At 59.4% G+C, this 10,449-nt stretch overlaps 1 protein-coding gene across 1 annotated transcript in view; it reads right to left on the minus strand.

Annotated features, from left to right (window-relative positions):
• Col18a1 (collagen type XVIII alpha 1 chain) overlaps nucleotides 1–2,597 on the minus strand; it is a 62,688-nt gene extending 60,091 nt beyond the window's left edge. The window contains exon 1 of the mRNA XM_042695309.1: nucleotides 1,967–2,597. Coding sequence (XP_042551243.1) covers nucleotides 1,967–2,597 — 631 coding nt within the window. The remainder of the gene's footprint in view (nucleotides 1–1,966) is intronic.
• Between the last annotated feature and the right edge of the window lie 7,852 nt (nucleotides 2,598–10,449).

Genomic DNA, 10,449 nt, shown 5'->3' on the forward strand with positions numbered 1-10,449 from the left:
ACAGTGATGAGCCCACTGTCCCCCCCCCAAAATGTGCCACCGTGGCCCCCAAGGCTCAGGGAGGTCGGATGCCCCTGTGTGGCCACGCCCCCCGTAGGGGACACCAGGCCTCCCCATGCCTGCCGGAGTGGCACTCTGAGCTGCCCGGCACAGCGGCTGTGGGATGGGGGGGACACAGCTGCCCACTGCTGCTCCTGCCACCCCCCAGATGAAGGGCGGGTGACCGCCCAGGCTCCAGCCAGAGCCCCTGCCCCCAGCCTGCCCCCGCACCCCACCCTCCTCATCTCTACCTCGCTGGGGTGCGGCCACCCTGTGCCATCCTCACGGCTCCCATGTCCTTCCCAGGCCCGGCACTGCCCTCCCTCCTCACCCCAGGCCTCCACCAGGGCCTTTGCGGGGAAGAACCCCTGGCAGTAGCCAGGCTCGCTGGGGGTCAGCAGGGCAGCGTCACGTCGACTGCAGACGCCGGACCTGGGTTCCACAGAGCTGGCTCGCGCCTGAGGGCCGAGGGTCAGGGCCAGCTCCGCACGAGGTGGGGACAGACAGCCAAGGCCTTCCACCAAAGCCGCGCCAAGGGCTGGCAGGGGAGCCCGGCTCAGAGGCTCAGACGGGAGGAACTGCCAGACCCACCTCCACTGCCTCCGCTCTGGAGGTGCTCAGAACCAGCCTGTCCCTGCCTGCTGTTCACCTCTCCCCAAGCAGCAAGGGTGACGGGGTACGGGCCCCCCCATGGCAAGGCTGTGGGTGCATCGCGGGGGCCCAGGCCTGCACCCGCCCCGTGGCTGGCGGGAGCCACAGAATTGGAGATGTGCAGCCTAACCGCTGGGAGCAGGAGGAGGCGGGATCTGGAGGAATGACAGCCCCCGAGGCACACCACATCAGGGCTCTGCCTGTCAGCTTCCTGTCAGTGACCAAAGATGTAACCCAGGACACAAGGCTACGTCCTGTGTCGGAGAACAGGGATGTGGCTATGTCCTGTGACAGGACAAAATGGACACAGGAGAGGTACTGTGAGGACTGAGCACACACACAGTGGAGATCACCGGGGGCAGGCGACACCCCGGACACCCAGGCGACACCCAGGCCTGGGTCAGGCCCAGCTCCCATCCTACCCCAGAGCCCAGTCGGGCTGCGCCCTCCCCTCCCCCACAGGCTCTGGAGGGGCAGAGACGGGCCGGGGGTCAAGTCAGCCCCGGCTGATTCCATCTGGCAAGGCAAAAGGGAGGAGGGGCGGTGGCCAGCCAGTTACCTGCAGCCGGCCCAATGAACACACAGTGCCCTTCCTCCTGGTCAGGGAGCGAGGCGCAGGGGATGGGCAGCCCGGCCCCCTCCAGGCCGCCCCAGCAGGCGTCCTCCAGCGCCTTGCAGAACTGGCGGCAGGGTGGCAGGGCGGGCGGCGGGCCCGGGCCCGGGCCGCACGGAGGGGCCAGCAGCAAGCAGAAGAACCAGGCAAGGAAGGGGTGGCAGTGCGTGCGAAGGAGGCCCGTCCACGCCCGCGCGGCAGCCCGCACCTCCTCACGGCTCTTGTGGTGGAGGAGGTTGGGCAGCCAGGAGTGCCCGAACCCCAGACGGCTGCAGACAGGAAGGCCGGGCGGCAGGGGCAGGCAGCGGCCGGCAGGGGCCTGCGGGACAGCCCCCAGCAAGGCTGCGTTATTAGCGAGACCAGACACCGGGGAACCAGCCCTGTGGGAGAACCAAGCACCCCAGTCTCCACGCGGTGCTGGCGCTGCTGCCTGAGCCAGGCGGGTGGAGGGGGCAGAGGGAGGCGCGGAGGAGACGCTCTGCGTGGCCAGGGGACCCACCACCAGCGGAAGCAGAAGTGGCATGAGCATGGGCGCCTCGGGTCCTTCGGGGCATCCGTGCCGCGGGCTGGGACCGGCCACCACCGGCAAGCGTCTTCCCCTGTCCAGGTGCCCAGGCTGCCAGGCGGGCGCTCTGCCTGGCATGGAGGAGAGAGGAGCTCTACCTGTGGGTACCGGCGGTGCTGTGGAACCCCTCTGGGGTGCCTGGGTCCTGCTCCAAGAGGGAGACGGCTGGGTGGGCACAGCCAGGGTGCTGGCCTCGGGGCTCTGGGTGTCCGGTGAGCCCAGAGCTCCACTGCTTGGCCAGAGAGTAGTCCTGCTGTCCTGGGGGTTGCTGGAGAGCCCTGTGTGGGTGGGGGGGTCCGCCACAGCCGAGTTCGGGGTAGGAGTGGCATCATCCCACAGCTGGACGAAGCTCCGGATGCCCTCAGCGACATTCAAGATCTTGGCTCCGACGCCGGCAATGTTCTCCTCCTTCGTGTCGGAGCTCGCGGCCGGGGTGGCCAGGGCCGTGGGGGGGGCGGAGGCCCCAGGCCGGCCAGGCCCTTGGTGTTCCCTAGGCAGCTCGGGGCTGGCAGAGAGCGGTGCTGGCTCTGTGGGGTCATGCCGGGGGCCTGCATGTGTGGGACGGGGGACCAGGGTGGCCGGGGAGTCGGAGAGCTTACTGGACCACAGCCATTCCAGACTCAGCAGGTTGGCCCCAGCAGGCGGAAGGCAGGTCAGCAGCAGCAGCAGCAGTAGCAGCAGCAGCGGCGGCAGCAGCAGGCGGAGGCGTCCGCTGGGGCCGGGAGCCATCGGGGCTGTGAGCGCAGCAGCTGCCCGGTGGGCCAGGAGGCGGGGCCTGCGGGCAGAGCCCGCCCACCCCCACTCTCAGTTCTCTGCTTACTCCCAGCAGCTTTCTGCTACTTTTCCACTCCCGCAGAAGGGCCAGCCCTGAGAGCCAAGGTGACCCGCTGACCTCCACGCTGCGTTTAACTCCTTCCCTCCCATTTTTCCAAGACATCCACAGGGCAGGGCATTCTGAGGAGCAGCCAGAGGAGCTCCTGTCTGTCCGAACTGCTGAGTCTGCCTGGGGTGTGTGGGCACAGGCCTTCAGGCCAGGGCCCATGGAGGCCTCAGCCCAGCCCCAGTGGAGAATGCTGGAAGTCCTGGCCTCCAGCCATTGTTCTGTGGTCAAACTGGAACTTTAAAAAGTGATTGTTGCAATCCCAATGCTTGCTGCAACTGTTGCCTCCAAGCATGAAAACACTGGACAGAGGAGAGGAAGGAAGAGGGGATTTCCTTCCTTGCTGCTCAGATTTGAAGCTATCCATCCATCCATGCATCCACACACCCATCCATCCACCCCCTCATCCATCCTTCCACTCATTCATCTATCCATCTATCCATTCACCCATTCACCCATCCATCTATCCATCCATCATCCATCCATCCACCCATTCACCCATCCATCCATCCACCCATCCATCCATACAAACATACATCTATCCACCCACCCATCTACCCCCTCATCCATCCTCCCACTCATCCATCTATCCATTCACCCATTCACCCATCTATCTATCCATCCATCATCCATCCATCCATCCATCTACTCACCCATCTATCCACCCATCCACCCATCCATACATACAAACATCTATCCACCCACCCATCCACCCACTCATCCATTCTTCCACTCATCCATCCATCCACCCATTCACCCACCCATCCATCCATCTACCCATACATACATACAAACATACATCTATCCACCCACTCATCCACCCACCCACCCATCCACCCACTCATCCATTCTTCCAATCATCCAACCATCCACCCACTCATCTATCAATCCATCCAGCCACCCACCCACCCACTCATCCTTCCATTCTTCTACCCATCCATCCTATTTATCCATATATCTATCCACCCACCCACCCATCCACTCACTCATCCATCCATCCTTCCACTCATCCATCCACCCACCCACCCACCCACCCACCCACCAACCCATCCACTCACCCACACTTCCACTCATCCATCCAACCATCCATCCAACCATCCATCCATCCATCCATCTACCCATCCACTCATCCATCCTATCCATCCATATATCTATTCACCCACACACTGACCCACCCATCCATCCAGTCACTCATCCATGCATCTATCCACCCACCCATTCATTCATCCTTCCACTCAACCATGCATGCATGCATGCATCCATCCATCCATCCATCATCCATCTAACCACCCACCCATCTACCTATCCACCCACCCATCTACCCACCTAACCTATCAACCCATCCATCCATCCATCCATCCATCCATCTATCCATTCACCTATCCATCCATCCATCCACCTATGCATCCATCTAGCCATCTATCCATCCATACATCTATCCACCCACCCATCCACCAACCCACCCATTCACGCACCCACCCACCCATCCATCCATCCATCCATCCATCCATGCATCCATCTATCCACCCACCCACCTATCCACCCACCCACCCATCCATCCATCCATCCACCTACCCACCCACCCATCTATCCATCCATTCATCCACCCATCAACTCATCCACCTATCCACCATCCATCTATGTATCCATCCCGTCCCCCCTCCAAGGTCCCCAGATCCCTAGTCCCATCTGCCTCACCTCCTGTAGAATGTAGTAGACAAAGCACACCCCCTTTACTCTTAAGTCTACTCTGGTTCCCTATTACTCTCAATGCTCTAAACCAGCATGCAGTGGGCGTTAACTTGATGGCAAAGGACAATTCCTGGAACTTATCAGGGTTGAGGGTGTCATAGGGCAGGGGGAGGGGTCCTGCCTCCCATCCCACAGGGCCACTCATCAGTATGCAGACCTCAAGGCTTCTCAGAGGCCTATGGGACACCTGGGTCACCCCAGTCCTCCAAGATGGCTCAGCGAGCCTGCCCACCATGAGTGAGGCCCAGGGGCTGCCCCGGCTGGTGCCACAAGGGCTGCGGGAGCCTGGGTCTCGATACACTTAGGTGTCTTTACCAGGTGCTCTTCAGGGGCAGAGTGCAGAGGCTGGCAGAGAGGCCAGCATGGAACGTGGCTGGGCTTTGGCACATGCATCTGCTAGGAAGTCTCTGGCTGCATGCTTCCCACCCTGCTGTCCTTCCTCTTCACACAGCTTCAGAGAATTCTCCATTCCATCTGGGGAAGGAAGGGGCTGCACCAGGCCTGTCTACAGTGTAGCACCTGTCCACATAGCTTCTGTCCATCACACAGCTTCGGTCCATCGAGTGGCACCTGTCCATCACATAGCGCCTGTCCATCACATAGCGCCTGTCCATCACATAGCCCCTGTCCATCACGTAGCCCCTGTCCACCACGTAGCGCCTGTCCATCACATAGTGCCTGTCCATCACGTAGCTCCTGTCCATCACCTAGCGCCTGTCCATCACATAGCGCCTGTCCGTCACATAGCCCTGTCCATCACGTAGCCCCTGTCCATCACGTAGCTCCTGTCCATCACCTAGCGCCTGTCCATCACATAGCGCCTGTCCGTCACATAGCCCTGTCCATCACATAGCTCCTGTCCATCACATAGTGCCTGTCCATCACGTAGCCCCTGTCCATCACGTAGCACCTGTCCATCACATAGCGCCTGTCCATCACGTAGCCCCTGTCCATCACGTAGCACCTGTCCATCACATAGCGCCTGTCCATCACGTAGCGCCTGTCCATCACATAGTGCCTGTCCATCACGTAGCCCCTGTCCATCACATAGCGCCTGTCCATCACGTAGCGCCTGTCCATCACGTAGCTCCTGTCCATCACATAGCGCCTGTCCATCACATAGCCCCTGTCCATCACATAGCTCCTGTCCATCACATAGCGCCTGTCCATCACATAGCCCCTGTCCATCACATAGCGCCTGTCCATCACATAGCCCCTGTCCATCACATAGCTCCTGTCCATCACATAGCGCCTGTCCATCACATAGCTCCTGTCCATCACATAGCCCTGTCCATCACATAGCGCCTGTCCATCACATAGCGCCTGTCCGTCACATAGCCCTGTCCATCACATAGCCCTGTCCATCACATAGCGCCTGTCCATCACATAGCACCTGTCCATCACATAGCCCCTGTCCATCATATAGCGCCTGTCCATCACATAGTGCCTGTCCATCACGTAGCTCCTGTCCATCACATAGCCCTGTCCATCACATAGCCCCTGTCCATCACGTAGCCCCTGTCCATCACGTAGCCCCTGTCCATCACATAGCTCCTGTCCATCACATAGTGCCTGTCCATCACATAGCGCCTGTCCATCACATAGCGCCTGTCCATCACATAGCCCCTGTCCATCACATAGCCCTGTCCATCACATAGCGCCTGTCCATCACGTAGCGCCTGTCCATCACGTAGCTCCTGTCCATCACATAGCGCCTGTCCATCACATAGCCCTGTCCATCACATAGCGCCTGTCCATCACATAGCCCCTGTCCATCATATAGCGCCTGTCCATCACATAGCCCTGTCCATCACATAGCGCCTGTCCATCACATAGCACCTGTCCATCACGTAGCGCCTGTCCATCACATAGCGCCTGTCCATCACATAGCCCCTGTCCATCACATAGTGCCTGTCCATCACGTAGCCCCTGTCCATCACATAGCCCTGTCCATCACGTAGCCCCTGTCCATCACATAGCGTCTGTCCATCACATAGCTCCTGTCCATCACGTAGCACCTGTCCATCACGTAGCACCTGTCCATCACATAGCCCTGTCCATCACGTAGCGCCTGTCCATCACGTAGCCCCTGTCCATCACATAGCCCCTGTCCATCACATAGCGCCTGTCCATCACATAGCACCTGTCCATCACATAGCCCTGTTCATCATATAGCGCCTGTCCATCACATAGTGCCTGTCCATCACGTAGCTCCTGTCCATCACATAGCCCCTGTCCATCACATAGCGCCTGTCCATCACGTAGCGCCTGTCCATCACATAGCGCCTGTCCATCACATAGTGCCTGTCCATCACGTAGCTCCTGTCCATCACATAGCCCTGTCCATCACATAGCGCCTGTCCATCACGTAGCCCCTGTCCATCACATAGCGCCTGTCCATCACATAGCTCCTGTCCATCATAGTGCCTGTCCATCACATAGCGCCTGTCCATCACATAGCGCCTGTCCATCACATAGCCCCTGTCCATCACATAGCCGCTGTCCATCACATAGCCGCTGTCCATCACATAGCGCCTGTCCATCACATAGCCCTGTCCATCACATAGCCCTGTCCATCACATAGCCCTGTCCATCACATTAGCGTCTGTCCATCACATAGCCCTGTCCATCACATAGTGCCTGTCCATCACATAGCGCCTGTCCATCACGTAGCCCCTGTCCATCACATAGCGTCTGTCCATCACATAGCCCTGTCCATCACATAGTGCCTGTCCATCACGTAGTGCCTGTCCATCACATAGCTCCTGTCCATCACATAGCGCCTGTCCATCACATAGCCCTGTCCATCACATAGTGCCTGTCCATCACGTAGTGCCTGTCCATCACATAGCGCCTGTCCATCACATAGCTCCTGTCCATCACATAGCGCCTGTCCATCACATAGCTCCTGTCCATCACATAGCGCCTGTCCATCACATAGCTCCTGTCCATCACGTAGTGCCTGTCCATCACGTAGTGCCTGTCCATCACATAGCGCCTGTCCATCACGTAGCGCCTGTCCATCACATAGCGCCTGTCCATCACATAGCGCCTGTCCATCACATAGCGCCTGTCCATCATGTAGTGCCTGTCCATCACATAGCTCCTGTCCATCACATAGCTCCTGTCCATCACGTAGCCCCTGTCCATCACATAGCCCTGTCCATCACGTAGCCCCTGTCCATCACATAGCGTCTGTCCATCACATAGCTCCTGTCCATCACGTAGCCCTGTCCATCACATAGCACCTGTCCATCACATAGCTCCTGTCCATCACATAGCGCCTGTCCATTGAGTAGCCCTGTCCATCACATAGCGTCTGTCCATCACATAGCCCTGTCCATCACGTAGCACCATCTGTCGTGTCACCTGCCCTGGGTCACAGTACTTGAGCTGGTTCTGAGCCTCACTTTTCCCGCCGCCAGGTGGGCTCCTGTGACAAGCACCTCACAGAGATGAGGCCTGCCCTCTTCCCAGGTTCATCCAATCAGGAGTGGTTCCTGAGCCAGAAGCCCCCCTGCCCGGCCCTGATTCCAATCAGGAGCAGTTCCTGGGCCAGAAGCCCCCTGCCCAGCCCTGAGCTCTGGGCAGTAGCAGGGTCCAGGAGGGGTGACAGCACCCCTGGCCTGACGCAAGACCCTGCACTGCATCCAGGGTCTCGAGAACCTTTCGCCCAGGCCAGCCTGGACTGCAGTCCCCCAATTACACTGACTGTTGTATCTGGGATGATGGACACCCACCCCAGGCCCAGTTATGTTTTCTGTTGAAATGATGTCTTTTTTTACCCAGACTGGCCTGAATTGTGAGTCTCCCAGTCTCTTCCTACCAAGTAGCTAGGATTTCAGGCATGCACCACAAGCTCATTTTGAGGTTTTAAGCAACAAATGTAAGACTGACACCAACTCAAGGCAGTCTAACCATTGGCAGGATTTGCATTTCCACTAAGTTCTGCATCACTAATCAAGATGTGGCATCAAACAGAAGGGAGGAGATGGTGTCCCACAGGGCCTCACACCTGCCCCTTCCCCCGCCATGTGCACCCCCTCCCGGCCGAGGAAGGCCAGGGAAGGGTCAGGATCTGCCAGCAGCCAACAGCTCCCTGCCTGCTAGTGACATCCCTTCCTGTCCAGGCCTGGAGAGTGCCCAGCACTCCTGAGGGGCAGGGAACTCCTGCTCTGACCTCTCCAGACCCTCGATGCCCAGCTCTACTGTGACTCTTCTCAGGGTGAAGGTTCACAGGGCCCTGAGCCCCTACTCTGAGCAGGGAGAGGGCAGCTCCAAGGCCAGGAAGAGCAGCAGGCAGACAGACCAACTGGGGTCCTGCGGGGCCTGCAGAAGCCACAGCCCTGGGCTCAGGCAGAGGCCTGAGAATGAGAGAGTAATCTGGAGGCTGGTGTCCAACGACCAGCAGCCAGAGGCAGGAAGGCCCACTGCCCGGCCAGCTGTCTGCGGTGCCATTCACAGAGACACACGTGTTCGACGTGGGCTCTGCGCTCCTCCCGGGGCTCTGGCTGCACCTGAGGTGCACCTGCCCTCGGGGGCAATCCAGGCAGGGCAATTTCCAGCCGGGCATCACCGCTCAGCTCACCTTCCACAGCCTGGTTCATGGCGTCCTCCTCCTTTGCCTATCCACAAAAGGACCAGGCTGGTCAGGAGCAGTCCACAAAGCCAGCCAGGCCACGGGCCGTCAGCCACCCCACCCAGCCAGACCACGGGGGTCCTACATACAAAGTGTGAGCCACACCACGGCTCACGAGCTCTCGCACCAGCTGCCCATGAGCTGCTCAATCTTCAGTCTGTTCTACAGAATGAGGAAACTGAGGCCGAAGGGGCCGCTCAAGATGAGCTGGAAGGGTGCTTGGGATCTGCACACACATGCGTGGACACTGTGCCATGTACATTTCTACGCAGACACGCATGCTCTGACATGTGTGCACATGCAGTCACACACATTCTCACACTCAGACACGCACACTCAGTTCTCACACGGCGTCCTGCATGCCCTCCTCACGGTTTCCCCCAGGCCACTGTTACCAGGGCTGCACCCTTCCCTGCTGCTGTGGTGAGGGCCTGAAGCGCTGTCCCCAGAGGAGGGAGGAGCCACCGATGGACAGCTGTGCACAGCGCAGGAGCAGACGGCATTCCAAGCAGCTGAACCCCACGCCCGTTCACAGGCCGGGGCAGGCCATATGCAAACAGCTGCATCTCTGCAAGGTCGGGCTCCCCAAATTTATCCCCATGACGCTCAGAATGGTCTCAAATGCCCAGAGAACAATGTGGAAACTCACTGCCACTAATGGGATTTTATGCCTCAGGTGTCTCTAGAAGATCCTAGGGCGGAAATTCCAGGGCTCTCTCCCCTTCGGTCCTCCCTGCCCCTCCCCCCAGCACTGTGGGGGGCCAGCTGGGTGCGGGATGGGGTGTCCTGCCCCTGCCCCATCTACGTGTGCTGACCGCTCCTCCTGGCTCCTGCCAGCTGCGCCAGCCCTGCTGCTGGCATTCATGCTGAATTCTTGAGCAGATCTAGGCTGAGGGACCAAGGGAACAGAAAAGCTCCGCTCGCGGGACCATGCTGCCCCGGAAGGCAGCAGCCGTGCCGTGCTGAGCAGCTCACGGGCCGCGCGGCCTCTCAGCCACCCCCATGCTCCAGGCCCCCCAGGACAATCACACCTTCAGTGTTCCCAGCCCCCGACATGGCTCCCACCAGGAAGCACCAGGCCCCACATGAGGCACGCACAGTGGCTCACACACATGCCCACACACGTGTGCTCACGGTCACACACAATTAAACACATCAGCACAGTCACCTGGCTCACACACATGCACACACCTGCTCACACACTTTCACATGTACACAATACATCTACACACACACACGTGTATGTATGCACACTAGCACATGCACACTGGCCCACAGACAAGCACATGTGCATACACCTGCTCACACAA

The sequence above is a fragment of the Dipodomys spectabilis genome, unplaced genomic scaffold (genome assembly GCF_019054845.1).
Source record: "Dipodomys spectabilis isolate Male_0828 unplaced genomic scaffold, ASM1905484v1 ptg000184l, whole genome shotgun sequence".
NCBI lineage: Eukaryota > Metazoa > Chordata > Mammalia > Rodentia > Heteromyidae > Dipodomys > Dipodomys spectabilis.